The sequence below is a fragment of the Camelina sativa genome, chromosome 15 (genome assembly GCF_030686135.1).
Source record: "Camelina sativa cultivar CO46 ecotype springtype chromosome 15, ASM3068613v1".
Taxonomy (NCBI): domain Eukaryota; kingdom Viridiplantae; phylum Streptophyta; class Magnoliopsida; order Brassicales; family Brassicaceae; genus Camelina; species Camelina sativa.
The window spans coordinates 4,622,503-4,639,562 of NC_141894.1; the positions used below are offsets into that span (position 1 = coordinate 4,622,503).

Below are 17,060 nucleotides of genomic sequence, written 5' to 3' on the forward strand. Positions count from 1 at the left end.
CTGACAATAGTTTAAAATCGGTGGACAAGATTGAGAGGGAATAAGTTATCACTTTCAGTAACGTTATTGACTTTTGTCGAAAAGAAAAATAGATCAATTATTCAAGGTCGCACAATAAACAAAACTTCAATGCGCGCATTGGATTTATGTCTCGAAGCCTCAACATTTATGTCAGTGTTATTTGGCAGTGAAGGGACCGTTTTCAAAATAACAAAACATAGATTGGATAGATGATAACGTAAATGTCAGCGACTTCTTTGTTGGAAAGGATAACTTAATTCAAATTTGGACTACGTAACTACACCAAGTGCCGCGTACCCCACAGAGACGGGATTACGTGACAGTCTTCTTCCATACTTTAACATTGTTATTACCATTTTGGGTAATACTATTTTTGTTTTCTTTTCAGAGATATTTTTCATAGATAACTAATTGTATATTTCATATTGTACTTACCAAAGATGTGATACACAGTTACACACACGTTGAGTACGTACTTTTATCCATCTTTTGAACCGGCATTGCTTCTACAATGTCCTTAACCAATTAATATACAAGCTACAAAATTAAAAGATAAGGGATTTTTTTTTTTGATGTACCATTAAATCCATTGTTACTGGAATATATTAATCATTGGCTTTTAGTAACTTTAAGAATAATTTAGAGGGTTTATCTCGTTAGAAATACAAGATCTAATTATATGGTTTTAGATAGTTTTTTAACAAATCATTACAATTTTTATAAATTCTTTCGATATCTTCCAAAACGTATTAAATTTAAAAATTAGGGTTGAATACATTCTCGTACATGTTCATGTGTTTACGTTATATTCACTTCACTGACGGAGTGTCTAGCTAGTGACGAATCTTACGCTCTTGCCTTTGCCAACAATATGCATAGTTCCATACTAACGAGAATTTTCAACCATCGGATAAGATCCAAATTCTCAACAGAACAATTTTTTTTCCATAAGCACTAAGATATACTATATGTTAATACATATATATATATATAATAATAATAATATATATCAATACTTTCTTGTCCCAAACGGGATTTTGAATTCTCATTTCCATCTCATCAGTTATCAGTAGAGAATACAAAATGTGTCCCAAATCAGCAATGCATTCTCGTATGGGACAAGAATTTATGAGAGGAAACGGGTACCGGATGGAACACAATTTATACCCATCCTTAATTAGTACTACAATTTTAAAATTATGTGGTAACTTTAATTAATATTGTTGAGTTGATTCACGGAATTTTAATCAAGTCAATTTAATTCTAATGATATAAGATAATTTTATTTTATATATATATATATATATTTAATTTATGTGAAAATGTTAAAAAATGATATCTATTATATAAGATAAGGTATAATATATACTACACATGTTGATATTATATACTCCATGTAAAATTACAGGTGATATTACTTGGTTTATACAAACGTGAATTGTGAACGTTAATTTATTATTTTTTTTTTTAAAAGAAAAAAAATGTTGGAGATAATAGTAGATTGGAAGATATCCAAATATATATCTCGCTACATCGAGGAACCCCATATTCCTTAATCTTGAAAAGATCATTCTACGTACTTCTTCTATATAGTGAGAGAGAGCCTCACATACATAAATAGAAGTCCCCTAATATTATTACTAATTATAACAAGAATATACTTATTATCTTAAGATGAGGTGATGTACGCTGACTCATCAAGAGGAGGACTCAATTCGACGGGAGAAGTGATACGTGCCGAGATTTGACTGGTTGACCAGAGTGCAAAACCAAAAGAAACGAAAATGGGGAGGATGACGTGGTTCGACGCCAACGGGATGAAGAAAGGAGAGTGGACGGCGGAGGAAGACCGGACGCTCGTCGCGTACATCAAAGTACACGGTCTCGGCAACTGGGGTATACTGGCTAAGAAAGCAGGTATAACTCTATACTTTTACACCATGATATCTATCTGACTATAGATGTTGTATATACTTTAGATTCTAGTTTCTGTCGGACTTAAGATACAAAAAAAATAGAAAGGATTTATTTTGTTTTGAGTATGTTTGTTTTAATTTTCTCGATTCATGCTTTATGGAAGAAATTATTAAAAAAAAATATCGATTTGGGAAGTAAATTAGGAGTAGTTACATGAAATTACAGAAATTTAATAGTACGTCTATAAACCAAATAAATAGGGGACCTATAATTAGGAAAAGATAAACATAAAACTGTGTATGCTTTACACTTTTTTTCTTTCTTTTTTGCTCATTTACTACAAATTTATGTTGTAGAAGAGATTTATTCATATATTTATAAACTTGCAGAACCTTCTATCAGATTGTATCGATATGATGATTATATGTAACAAAGTGTATGAAACTCAAATTATTATATATTATCTTATACTAGTGTAAATCTCTAGAAATTAGATTATGATCCTTTTTAACCCAAAATAGAGTATCTTTCATTTTTGATTCTCTCTTTAGTTTGTTTGATGGAATAAAATGTTCAACCTTTTTCTAACTTCTCTGTTTGCCACCGTGATGAAATAATAGTAAATTATTTTCTGATAATTCTATGATTTAAATGTAAAAAAAGGTCTGCCAAGATGTGGAAGGAGTTGTAGATTAAGGTGGCTGAATTATCTGAGGCCAGGGATTAAAAGAAGCGAGTTCACTGCTCAGGAGGAAAACGAAATCATCAAGTATCATGCCCTTATTGGAAACAGGTAAATTAGTTTGTAATTACATGTAAACCCAACCCATTAATTCTTGATCAATACTTTTTTCAGTCAATTATGCAGTGTTAAATTATTATAGCAATACGGTACGTACTTTCTTTTAAATTGATGATACGTAATGACAAGGTGGGCAGTAATAGCTAAGCAATTACCGAACCGAACAGACCATGACATCAAGAACCATTGGAACTCAAGTCTTAAAAAAAGACTCGCGAAAGAAAGAATTGATCCAGTGACACATGAGCCAACGATCCTAACCGTCGAAGCCACCTCCTCCTCAACGACGTCGCCATCTTCGATACCGAGCACTACTTCTTCTTCTTCTTCTTTTTCATCTACTGGCTCAGTACGTCTCCTTAACAAGCTCGCTGCTGGTATCGCCTCGAGAAAATACAAACTCGACAAGATCAAGATGGTGATATTCTCTGAACAACCAAGAGAAGCCAATGATAAAGAGAAGATGCTGATAACCATGGAAGATGAGGATTTGATTGCATTGTTTTGGGAACTACCTTGTCATGACTCTACTGCTACGACGACTGGCTTTTGATGACTACTCAATATTGAACCATGTTGTACTACGTCTAGCTACCAGTGTCCCAAATAACACCGCAAAGCAAGAATAAGTTTCGAAAAGCAAGAAGTGCGGTACCGCCGTGACGTTTCCAATAGTAACAAAAAAAACTTTACATATACGTATGTATTTATACTTTTTCGTTATTATTAGAACCTAACTACAGTTGTACCACATATTATCATTATTATTCAAAGCCAAAAAGTGGTAGAAATATGAACAAATGACTCATGTATTTTTTTGGACAAACATATGATTTCATTCATTCAAATCAAATCAACAAAAAAAAACAAATCTCCAAAATTTAAAAGAGTACAAAGATAGGCATTCCCCATAACTATAAGTAAATACATAAAAAAACATCAAGCAAAGATCCATAAGAGCTTTGAAACAAAACAATTGTAAGCGGCTTGGAACATGTGAGGTCACGCTTGCTCTCTTGAGGGGTTGAACAGACAAATATGTTAAAATGTTATTAAGTGGTTTATTATATACTCCATGTAAATTACAGGTGATATTAATTGGTTTGTACAAACGTGAATAGTAAACGTTAATTTAATTTAAAAGAAAAAAAAATGTTAGAAGATAATAATAGATTGGAAGATACATCCAAATATCTCGCTACATCGAGGTACCCCATTCCCCACTCTTGAAAATATCATTCTACGTACTTCTATATAAATGAGAGAGAGAGAGAGAGTCACATATGTAAATAGAAGTCCCCTAATATTATTACTAATTATAACAAGAATATACTTATTATCTTAAGATGAGGTGATGTACGCTGATTCATCAGACTCGACGGGACAAGTGATACGCGCCGAGTTCTGATTGGTTAACCAGAGTGCAAAACCAAAAGAAAAAGAAACGAAACGAAAATGGGGAGGATGACGTGGTTCGACGCCAACGGGATGAAGAAAGGAGAGTGGACGGCGGAGGAGGACCGGACACACGTTGACTTCTTTATCTGCTCCCGCAGATGGAATGGACTCTACATACTCGCTATCTTTAAATATAATATCTCTCCCGATTTTTTTTTAAATTATCCATAACACTTCGCTGAAACGTTGTTTAAATCTCTCTCCATCGTTCGATGGTATTCTAGTAGCTGGACCAAAAAAAAAAAAAAATTCAACCTAAACAAAAAGATTACGAAATATCTCAACATTACCCAATCCAATATGAAATAACAAACTCCGGTTATTGTTTGATGACACAAAATAATCAAATTTAAACCCACCGCCGCCGGAAAGAAATCGAAACCCCATGATACGGTAATATACGCTGGCGAAAATTCGATTGATTACGATCAGAAGGACGTTACCTTTGCGGCACTATAAAGTTTTCATCTTCGTCAACAGATCGTACAAAGAGGAAAAAAAAGGAAAAAGAAGGGTAGACATAATGATGGGAAACTAGGGTTCGCTCGCTTTTCCTTTTTATTCGTCTCTGATTTGTGATTTTCTTCTTCCTCTTCTTGAGAGTCCTGTGGTTTAATGGGCTCATACTATTGGCCTCTAACCCGAGTTAACGATAGTGAATGTTTAATAAACTAAGCTAACCAAGTTGTAACAAACTCTATACACTAATTATACTACTCTAATATTAGCTCCACAAGCCTCATGCTTTTGTACTACTGGAACTTCCAGATCTATGGCCGGTTTATCTTAGTCGACATGGCTCTATTCTTCTTCGCACGGCTCACTCTCTCTACGTCTACCAGAGCTGCCTCCCCGCCAACATCCCACCATCAATTTCTACAACTAACTATAATTTTTGTTTTCTTCTTGATGTTTTCTGCCATTGGCTAATACTTATATGTCTTCTACAGATACTTAACGTCATGAAAGAAAAATCAAAGACTAAATTTTTTTTTGTATCGTTGTGCAAACATTTTGATGAAAAGCCAAAATCTTTATTTATTTTTATTTTTTTAAACAGAGGAACAAGCGCCTAACTGGATTCTTCTTAACTAGCCTCAGTTACCTGTTTCATTTGGGACACATAATCCATATCTGATCAATGGTTAATCGGAACAATAACTAAATTTCTTGTCAATGGTGTAGAAGTGATAGTTGTAGTACACTCTTCAAATCTTATCCATGTTGACTGCAACAACAAGATTGCCAAAGTTTTTTTGTAGATGCAAGATTTTACCCTGGAAGAATGATGAAAAAACACCACATAAAAATTACGAATTCAAAGTTGATCTTACCGATTACTTCACTGTTCTTACGTAGCCTATGTTTACATGTACTGAAAGTATTCCTGCTCGTTCTAATGTCATGATTGATTCTACGTACAGTACTCTTCAACAAGTTTGATTACTCCAAGTCTCCAATTGAACGGTACTTTCTAGCTCTCTTTAAATTAATCATGGCTCAGAGTCCTACTTTAACATTAATGAGTTTTTCCACGCAGATAATGAGAACCGTAATTAGGAATTAAATAACTAGGTTGGGATTTCATTTCCATAATTAGGAATTGTTTTTTATGCGCTTGTTTCTTTTGATAGTTACTAGTCTGCATGTAAAAATGGTTTGACCGTCAAATACGTTTTGTTGTTCTTTTTAGTGAATCTTTTTATTTGAGAGATGTTTTTGTTACTCTGACCTTTGTTTATGAGGGTTTTATTAATAATTAAGTTGATGAGTTTAAAATATTTCAAGAATTTTTTAATTAATTATTTAGTTGAGAGCTTTATAAGATCGACCAATACTTTAGAAAATTTCTTTCACTGAAATCCTTTTTAAGAATGATAAAAACAAAGAAAACCAAAATTTTATTGCCATCGCAAAACTTAAGTTTGAATTTTAATTTTTTACATCAATTGTTACCCTCTTAATAAAATTAAATGTGGTCCATCACGAGATTTTGAGATATAGAGAGAAAATATAGACGTAACGACATGTCAATACATACACACGGACATGGACATAACTCCTGTCACATTTGATAGAGGGTCTTGGTCACGACAAAAAACAAGATAAAAATGGTCCTGGTCCACGCAACGACATGGATGGCTTACAAATATATACATATATATATATATAGTATATATTATGTATTCTTGGACATATAAAGAGCTATCACTTATATAAAGAGCTAAAAATAACTTGAATGAATTAGTTCGCTAAAATGTGTTATTGAATCTAACAACAAACTCACATTTCGTCAAAAAATAATTTTTTTTTCTTCGATTAGGTTTTATTAGTTTGGAAACAAATTATGAAATATATTTATTTCGAAAAGACATGTTCATCTTTGGATAAAACTAGTCAAAAAAACACTGCGTACATATGATGATAAAAACGAAATCAAATCGTAAGATAAATAATAATTAAGATGTTAATCACATCATTTATGTTTATTTATATCATATATGCTATATCATAGTACATATTTATTTTTTAGTGTAGCATTCATTGTACCATTCAAACAAACTTGTAGCATCCATTGTACCAACTGTTATTTTATTTTTTTTTGAATAAATTTTAAATTTATTCCAAAACCAAAAATTGTGTAAATATCGATATCATATCTTATTTATGTGCTGGGTAATATTTCGTATGATTACTTTTTCAGAAATCATCAAAAAAATAAAAACAAACTACATAAAGACAAATTTTGCGGATCACAATTCTGAGGTTCCGTAATTTTCATTCGTGTATACTTTTTACTCTTTTATATGTTTTAGAGTCTCTAGACAATTGTAATGATCAGAATATTTTTAAATCACGGATTAGATCGAGAAGGAAATCTGATAACGTAGAACCACGATCACAGTTTGCGTCGTATAGCTATATATATCGCAAAGGAACAGCTCATCACTTTCAGTAAAGTCAGTAATTGATTTTTGTCTGAAAGAAGATATAGCAATTATTGAGATCACACAATATAAACAGTTTGACTGAAAGAAAATAGAGCAATTATTGAGATCACACAATAGAAACTTCAATGCCCCATAGGAAAATATGCATTTGAAGCCTCAACGTTATGACACGGTTGGTTGGCAGCAGGGCGGAGGCAGTTAAGGAGGTGAAGGGGTCAGCTGACACCACTAATTTTTTTTTTTTTGGGTATATTTTCAAGTAGAAATTATAAAATGACCCTAGTAAATTTTATATTTTGACCCCTAAATTTAAAATTTTGATTTTAACCCTTTAAGTTTTATATTTTGACCCTCCTAAAAGTTTACATTTGTACTCATCAATTAAATAAATTTTCATTTTAACCTTCTAATTTTTGCATTTTACTCGATTCCAAAAAAAAGAAAAAAATTTGACCCCTCTAAAATGTGGGTCTGGCTCCGCCAATGGCTGGCAGGGACCATTTTCACTATAACAATGAAAGTGCCGCGTGTTAACGTGAATGTCAGCCAAAATAAAATTTGGGGAAAAACAACATTATGATTCATGACTATGCATATACACCAAGTGCCACGTACCCCACGGAGACGGTCCCGGCTAACTCGACAGTAGTTTTTTTCCATAATTCGCTATTATTGCCATTTTTTAGGTCTTACTAGTTTGCTTCTAGATTGTGCGTAAGCAATTTATACAAGCTACAAAAAAGTGAAAGCGTACTTCCTCCTTTTATGGCTAAACAAAAGTGATTAATTCCTTTCTAAATTCTTTCTACAGTCGTCTAAAAACCTATACACATTTATGGTTGAATTTAATTACCCTCATCATGTTCAGGTGCTATACGTTTGATCTTGACAGATAAGGCCTAGTTTCGATATTTAGTGAACAAATCAGTACAGAAACCGATTCGGGATAACATGCAAAGTTTTCTGCTAACGAAAAAGTTAACAGTACAGTAACCCGTTTTATTATTTTCTTGAAAATTTTATGTTAGATAATGACTTGCCCCACACATATATATATATATATCGATACACTTAAATGGATAAAGATATTACTGGATTTATAGTAAAGTATTTTTCTATGGTTGAGTTAATTATGAATTGAGTAAATTATTTATATATGTATACATATTACCTTTTCCCGTTTATTTATGTGACTATAATCAATTGTATGTGGAATAAAAAATTTATAATATATCCTGTCCAAATATCTCGCTACATTAAAAGATTCCCATTCGTCACTCTTGAATATATCATTTCTATTTCTGTACTATATATATAAGGGAGAGAGCCTCATATAGACTATAATAAAATAATAATTACTAACTATAACAGAAATAAACTTATCAAAAAGATCAGATGATGTACGCTGATTCATCAAGACGAAGATCGAGTCGACGAGAGAAGTGATACGTGCAGAGATCTGACTGGTTCACCAGAGTACAAAACCCACACACACAAAAAAAAACGAAAATGGGGAGGATGACGTGGTTCGACGCCGACGGGATGAAGAGAGGAGAGTGGGCGGCGGAGGAAGACAGGAAGCTCGTTGCTTACATCAAAGAACACGGTCTCGGCAACTGGGGTTTATTGGCTAAGAGAGCCGGTATAAATCTATACTTACACCATATACATTAATGTGTACGTGCGTCCCTAGCTATGTTTGTGTCTCTTTCAAAGTTCAGGCTTCGAAGAAGCTAGGATCTTTAGATTCCAGTTTGTGTCGGAGAACTAAAGATTTTGTTTCGAGTAGGTTTTGCATTGTTTTAATTTTCTCCAATAGTGAACAATATCTTTTCATCTTTTCAAGATAATTATTGAAGATTTGTTAGATGATATTTTTAGGAAGTAAATTTAGGAGTACATGAAATTTTCACAAAATTGGTAGTTCTGTTAACCAAATAAATTTAGAGTAATAGGAAAAGATAGATTTTAGGAACTTTTAATACTTTTAATTTTCTGATAATCCTATTATTTAAATGCATAAAAAAGGTCTGCAAAGATGTGGAAGGAGTTGTAGGTTAAGGTGGATGAATTATTTGAGGCCTGGGATTAAAAGAAGCAAGTTCACTCCTCAGGAGGAAAATGAAATCATCAAGTTCCATGCTCTTCTTGGAAACAGGTAAATTGGTTTGTAATTAAATGTAAACCTAACCCAACATTGGTCAATAATGTTTTCAGTCAATTATGCAGCACTAAATTATTAGAGCTAGCAATATGGTACATTCTCTTAAATTTAATGATGATACATAGGTGGGCAATAATAGCTAAGCAAATACCGAACCGAACAGACCATGACATAAAGAACCATTGGAACTCATGTCTTAAGAAAAGACTAGCTAAAGAAAGAATCGATCCAATGATGACTCATGAGCCAACGTTCCTCACCGTCGACGAAGCCACCTCCTACCCAACTACGTTGCCGTCTCCGACACCGAGCACTTCTTCTTCTTCTTCTTCTTCTTTTTCCTCCACAAGCTCTGCACGTCTCCTTAACAAGCTCGCTGCTGGTATCGCCTCGAGAAAATACAGACTCGACAGGATCAAGATGGTGATATTTTCTGAACAACCAAGAGAAGCCAGTGATAAAGAGAAAATGCTGATAACCATGGACGAGAAGGATTTGATTGCTTGTTTTATGGACATTGATGAGAAGCTGAATACGGCGTCGTTTTGTGATGACACTACTACTGCTACGTCGACTGGCTTTGTGGCTTTTGATGACTTACTCAATAATTGACCCGTACTTGTAAAACCAGTATCCCAAAATAACACCACAAAGCAAGAGGGACTTGCCCAACCACTCAAAATTCACACCTGGTTAAGTGGTTATTAATTTAAAGTTAATAACAAAAATCATGCTCTCAGTTCTTTTTTATTTATCGTTCCTTGCTAGGCAGAGCCAGCTTTTAGTCTACTGCTTGTTGGACAGACTGCAGTGTAATGGCTGCTGTACTTTGATAAATTGATAAATTTGATGAGAGCAAGAACACAAAGGTGTTTAGGAAGAATTAATATTAGACTCTCATGATTTCAATGATACAATATGCATTCTCTTATATAGAGATGAGTTTCCTAAACTAAGATAAGAATAAATGTAAACTATATATATTTATACATTTGTGAATATACTAAACTTCCTAAACCAATATTAACATTTATCTAATATCTTCTAGAATAATATCTTCATGACTTCCATTTCTGGGTTTATCATCTCAACCGTCGATCTCCGGTTCACCATCTCCCAATATACTTGTTTGTCTCAACTTCGTAATGGTCCAATTCAAATGCTCAAACTCTACGGAACTCTAAGCAATTTGCTTATTAATTATTTGAGCTGCCTATCCAAAAAATATTCACACGAGAAGTGATACAAACTATATAGACAGAATACTCGTACTATATATTTTTTTTTGAAAAAACTGTGCCAACTTCCAACTAAACCTTCAATTTCTTTGCTGAAATGAAGGATTGGATGGAACCCTCCGGTGGTCTTCTTTGATCAAGCATCACACAAGATATGAGCAGAGCGATCCACTGGCACATAAACTTTAGAGGATACTGACAGCAAATTCTAAGAGGTAAGCACGAACCATTCAAATCTATCAAATTATAAGAGTATGATTAGCATGAACAAACAAAAATATAACCACCAAAACTAAACACGAAATAGTGAATTGTAAAAAGAACATTAAGCATCCAAATTCAAATGTTACAGAAAATTTTAAGAGTTTCTTTTTCCTAATTAAAAAAAAAAAAAAGAAGGTACAATAATTTCCCGGAAGTGAAGGTATCCATTGAGATAAGGGTGGCTTTTTTTTCAAAGATATTGTCATATATAAGGGTCATTTTTAAAAATACACATAACCCATTTAATGAGGCGGGCCTGGTCCATGCAGCGTGTACAGAATTTATAGAGCATGTGATTGGTATCATTGTATCAAGCGAATTTTGTGGTTGCAAATTGTAGACGAACTAGACTACTAGTATTTAAGCGAGCTTTGGAATTTTCTGTGGAAGTCATTCCTGATTGTGTCATTGATGAAGCGCTTAGGTGCTTTCATTTCTCCACGTGCCTGGTTCTTGAAGACAACATCATCATCCCACCTGAAAACAAAAGAGATACGTAGTTTTTAACTATCTACCTCAAACAGTTAATATATAATCCCAAGATATCATGAAGAAAAAAAAGATTACAAAAGATGCTAACCTCCTTTTGACATTAACGAAGTTGGACCATTAAGCAGTGGGTTTCCTTTGATAAGTTCCTCTTCCTTGGCGTCTTCCATCTTCTGCTGCTTTTCCTGGAAAATGCGTATGACACATAAGTAATAGAGAACATCATATCAAAAAAGATGAGAATAGAGAAACATTAACTTTAAAAAACCTATCATATCCATTTTATTAATAGTAATCTGAGCAGAAACGTCATAGACAATAGCAATTAACATTACCTTCCTGAGCCTCTCTTCCACTCTTTCTTTCTTTATCTGGTCGAGTTTAGCCATAAGAGCTTCAGTGTCGTCCTCATCATCATCGTCACTTTCATCGTTATTTTTGTTATCAACATGAGAATCGATCAGCATCTACACTGCGAGGAATAATCCCATCTTCAGGGGATCCCTTTTAGAGCCTAAACATTAGGGCATCCAGGTTAGAAAACATATGATCAAATCAAACCAAATCTGACACAAATAATGGACGGTGAAATAAAAAGTATATATAGGAGAGACATGAGTATATAGAATCCCATAGATAGAGATGTGCTAACAATACTATCCATCTCATCTCAGTAGCCCAAAGACAAAGTACTCTTTTGAATTCAATAAACCCTAGATTTCTGGACAGTATATCTCATCAATAAATAAAAAAAAAACATTTCAACTGAATTCACATGTAATATCTAATTCGGACCGAATCAAGGAAGAGAGAGAAGAGTTTAGAAAGCTTACCTCGGCTTTAAAGTTGTGTGAGCGGCGACATCACGGGACGAATACTTCTGAGACGGACCAAAGATCCGAGCACCACCTTGCTCGTTACCTCCCTTAGCTGGAGGCCAGGTAGGTCGTGCTGCAGTCGTCATCTTCTGAAAACAAAAACCCTACCTTTACGATCAGAGATAACGAACGAAGAGGACTCTCAGGCGCGTTAACGAGATAGAAGAAGCGATCAATTTATACTCCCTCCGTTTCACAAAGAGTGTCATTCTGGAGATTTTCTTTGTTTCACAAAGAGTGTCACTCTACAATTCCAATGTATTATTTTATATTTTCAATGCATATTTAACATTAGATTTCCTAGTTTTACCCTTAATCTATAACTAAATAAACTCATTGAATACTTATTAAATAAGGGCATATTTGTATATTTTAATGTTTTCTTAATTTGTGTGAAATATGTCTAAATGACACTCTTTGTGAAACGGAGGGAGTATATTTTTTTCGGGAAATTAAGTAGCCTTCAGTTTATATTTACGATCCTTTAATTGTATTAACCGACTTTAAGATATCTTTATCTCTAATTAAGGTCCTTTTTGTTAATCGACCTTAATTATTATTATTTAAAAAAAAAAAAAAAATTGTAATCAGCAACTTTTTCACTAGAATAAAGTTTGTAATTTTGTTGATAATACAATCTTTTTCATAGTAAGAAGAAGTGACACTTCTTTGATTGAAAGATGGAAGGCAAAACTTTGATTGTAAAAATGTGCTTGTAATGAGTCTGACGCAAAGAGCTTCTGTCCGTCCATCACTGCTAAGATAGATAATACTTGTCGCTTCCCGGGAACTTGCAAGCCAATACGTGCAAGCGTAAGTGGCTGCAAAATCCTTAATGGGTCGAGAATATTAAGCAATAGAGAAGATGAAGAAGTGTTGGTAAGAGGAAGAAGTAGGGGAAGAAGCAAAGAAGCATTGGGCCATTAAGTTAATTAAGCCCGTTAGCGGGTTTCGTTGATTATGAATCACATAAGTTAAATCCCTACTATTATTTTGAAACACAGTTTATGGACTAAACCTTCGTTTTGTAAGAAATTACAAGGGTATGCCATTGAAGCTATAACCAAATAATATATCTTCATTAAGGGTAAAAACGAAATTTTGTTCATATCCTAAACGGATAAACACGCGGATCCCGGGTCGAATATTTTAAAATGGCTTTTTCACGTCTAAATAATAAATAAAAGCAATACATTGTGTATTTCGCTGAGAAAATTCTAATAGCATATTGGTCCAATGAAGCTCAAATATTCCGGAAGGTGCCAAGTTCGATGCACCTTAGCTACAATTTTTGTTGTTTCCAATAGTTATCTCACTACGATTTTTTTGAGAATTAGTGAGGAAATCTTATTTCCACAAATAAGCGGATTACACAGATCAAATATAGCACTTGCCATATATGCTTCCAAAACATGAATATTATAGTTTCCATGTATGCTTCCAAATATAATTTAAATTATTTAAATTACCATATTCCCATAATATTACCTTTAAATTTGATCTTGATATCTGAGTTTCTTACAAAAATATAGGAATGTATATAATTTCAAAATCCCGAATATAACTGATTCCGTGATTAGTTGTTTTATCATTCATATTTAGATATCTTCCTGAAATTTCACGCATAACAGATTCAGGCATTTTTTAGTAAGTTGTTACTAATATTTCCATACTATCCCATTTTCATTTCTATATTTTAACGTTTTAAAGTAAATAAGATTTTTCTTTTATTTGTTATTCAAATTAAATTTGTATCCTATTTTCATGATTGATTCATATGAGTGATTTCATTCCATATACGTAAGATATTCTTTAACTAACAATATATATACGTTGACTATTTACTCAAATTATAATGGTATATATATTCGATTTCATATGCCTCTAAAATTTCGAGAAATCTGTTGTAGTATAGCTTTGCATTCAATCAATTCATTAATTACCTATCAAAATATATTTTCATAATCCCGCTTAACTTGGTAGCAGTTCCAAATTTGATAAACTGGATTAAATGTGTGTGCAAATTATTGAAAAAAATTAGAAAACCTACCCCTTATTTAAAATCTATATATACCCTCCTATTCCTGACTCTTCCATCACCGGCTCACATTCGCAATTTACTTCCTACTCCACTTATATCATATTAGCAACTTACAGATGTTGATCTTATATGCGAATGTGAAAAAATGGTGAGTAAGATTAGTTTTTTTTTTATTGTATGTTATGACATTCAACCATTAGCACATAATCATGCTTTTACATTGTCCGGATTATCTTTAATAATATGTTATTGTGTGTGTGCAGGTAACTTGGTAAATGGTAAATGGTTGCTGTCGAGGTCCAACCATATTATAATATCCAACACCATGAGTTAGAAAGGTTCGGTTTCAATTATCGAAACATATATATACAAATGTTTTCATAGTTAGACAGAAACATGTTTTCATAACTCTAATGATATCTTATATGAATGCATGTGGTTTTAGTATTTTATTTGGCAAGTACAAACTAACTAAGCAACCCAACATTTTCAAAAAGATTGCAAACGAGGTGACAACAAAAAGCATAAACGTAGTTAAGTTTCATTTCCTATTTAAAACTATGTTGGTAGTTTTTTTTGTTTAGGTTATATTTTTCTTATTATTTCTTTGTATTTCTCTTGAACATAAGCAGACAAAATTCATGAAAAAGCCTAATATACCGAGAGGTGATAAAGATGAAGACCACAACAACAAAAAACGTCAACAACGTCGACAAGGTTTTTGCTAATTATAATAATATATAAAAAAATTAAATTATTATGGTTTATATGATTTTTAAGGTATGTTGTCACTGTGGAAGCAGGGATGTGTGAGTCGAGGAGCCAAAAATTTAAGGTGAGTCGTGAGCGAAGATAACTATTTCAACCTTTGTCACACCAAATGTTCCCCCGATAGTAATTGCGACGGATGCCTTTGATGTTGCTTCTGCCAAAAATTTGGTCATTCCAATCATATATCAAATTTAGTCAACTATTTATTAAGCAAATTTATCAATAAATTTATCTTCTTCCTGCTTAGTGTGTGTGCATTTGTTCTATAAACACTAATAATATTTGTCCCCTATTATCTCTTGGGTATTAATAATATTTGTCTGTAGTAACAAATTAACTTATTAAATTTTAGTTCATGTATCTATCGTAAGCAAATAAATATATATATTCGCATAACAAATTAACAACCAAGTGAGTCAATAAACAAAAGTTTATGTAAAAGTTGGCTTATTTGGCTTTGTTAGATCTTTGCTTATTCAAATTATCTTTGCACATCCTTATTCAAAGGATCAAATCAAGAACATGACATTGTTTCAGTGAGTTGCTTATTCAAAATAATTTAGTTAAAAGGATCTTTTTCAAATTATCTCAAATTATCTTCCAAGTATTAAAATCTAATTGACTCACTTGGTTAATTTGAATAAGCAAAGATCCTTTTTCAAATTATCACATTATTTTGTAGGGTACTTGGAAGTTGGAATCTAATTTCAACTTTTAATTTAATTATTTAATTATGAGTATTCACTTTACAAAACATGACATTGTTTCGTAAATAATTGCATGTTAATGTTGTTGATATCATGACTATTTAATTAATCTACAAAAGGTAAACACATATATTTGCTATTTTTTGAATTCAGATTAACGCGCTGGTCTAACTGACCCATATAATTTTTTTTTTTTATCTTTGCATCCAATTCTATCGATGTTTATTTTCGAATGGGTGAATGTCTTAAAACTATTTTAATAATAATTCAACTTTTAAAATTTGAAAATTAATTTAAAAACACATTTGCATATAATGGGATTTTGTAGATTTTGTAGTTAAGGAAATAAATATTAATTTATATTTAAACACACTGTTTTCGTATATTCTGAAAATCAGGAATCAAAGATCATTCTTTTGACTAGCCTACATTATTTAGACATTTTCCAACCAGCTATTTTGTTATAGATATGGATAGTTTCAACATTTAAATATAAAATATATATATTCCTAAAATAAATCTTATAAGTTTTTCAATTATCAGATTCATATTAAAAAAGAAATATGACAATAACGAATTACTTTGAGACAGGTATATTGAGAATTTTGTATACTTTTGAAAATTTTGAGAATTTCTTAACCAAAATGTTTTAATAAATATTGTTTAAAAGGTAATTATTTCAAAAAGAACGGTTATAGGACACAAAATTTTTGGTAGTATGAAATGGACAAGACGGGATAGGACGAGACTATATGACATGTAAAAAACTACTTTAAAATGGGTATTTTGAGAGTTTGTGTATTTTTAAAAATATTTTGAGAGTTTTTGAGAATTATGATCTACTAACTATATATAAATTAAATATTCAAATAAAGATTTTATGTAATTCTTCTAATTTTTTTAGCCAAACTTTTTTAAAAAATATTGTCTAATCGAAAATTATTTAAAATAGTAAAGTTATGGGCATAAAATATGTTTCCAAACTCAAATATGATATTTGGGTTAACACCCTTAAACAAACTGTGAGAAATATTTTTAATAGTTTAGTATACACGTGAAAAAAACACGGGCTCTGTTTGGTTATTATGGATGAATTGCCAAAAATCATATATTTTCAAATTTAATTATCCTCGACACGGGTTGCGATATTCACATATAAACTAAAATATTGACAAAACACCCAAATAGTGGCCAACTAATTTCAATAGAAAATACTAACAGCATCTAATTAATTTTTTAATTTCTAAACCATTTTTACATGAAAAAATATCACAATGTGTTGTATCCCGAGATAGTACTTAGAAGACATTAAAAGTCTCAGTGGTTGATGAGTTTTTGTGTATTGTGTTGCCCATACAC

General features: G+C 32.2%; 1 protein-coding gene and 2 pseudogenes across 3 annotated transcripts; 2 read left to right on the plus strand and 1 right to left on the minus strand.

The window, feature by feature from the left end:
- Window positions 1-1,519: 1,519 nt before the first annotated feature.
- On the plus strand, window positions 1,520-3,541 carry LOC104745313 (transcription factor MYB41-like; annotated as a pseudogene). The gene is made up of 3 exons (XR_015581884.1): window positions 1,520-1,938; window positions 2,602-2,731; window positions 2,870-3,541. The product of XR_015581884.1 is annotated as a transcription factor MYB41-like (transcript).
- A 4,803-nt stretch (window positions 3,542-8,344) lies between these two features.
- LOC104745314 (transcription factor MYB106-like) lies at window positions 8,345-10,041 on the plus strand. Its single transcript, XM_087489611.1, has 3 exons — window positions 8,345-8,791; window positions 9,178-9,307; window positions 9,439-10,041. Exons 1-3 carry the CDS (start codon window positions 8,659-8,661, stop codon window positions 9,923-9,925), a joined length of 750 nt encoding a protein of 249 aa, XP_087345737.1. The 5' UTR covers window positions 8,345-8,658; the 3' UTR covers window positions 9,926-10,041.
- Window positions 10,042-11,116: 1,075 nt separating this feature from the next.
- Window positions 11,117-12,298, minus strand: LOC104748131 (uncharacterized; annotated as a pseudogene). The gene is made up of 5 exons (XR_015582598.1): window positions 12,138-12,298; window positions 11,962-12,025; window positions 11,640-11,808; window positions 11,396-11,489; window positions 11,117-11,292 (listed from the first exon to the last, which is right to left on the minus strand). The product of XR_015582598.1 is annotated as an uncharacterized LOC104748131 (transcript).
- Between the last annotated feature and the right edge of the window lie 4,762 nt (window positions 12,299-17,060).

Excerpts from the sequence above, each read along its gene's own strand:
- LOC104745314 (XM_087489611.1), top strand. The coding sequence starts at position 8,659 with ATGGGGAGGATGACGTGGTTCGACGCCGACGGGATGAAGAGAGGAGAG. Across the intron at positions 8,792-9,177 it reads TTTATTGGCTAAGAGAGCCG|GTCTGCAAAGATGTGGAAGG; the intron begins GTATAAATCTAT and ends TGCATAAAAAAG. Across the intron at positions 9,308-9,438 it reads CATGCTCTTCTTGGAAACAG|GTGGGCAATAATAGCTAAGC; the intron begins GTAAATTGGTTT and ends GATGATACATAG.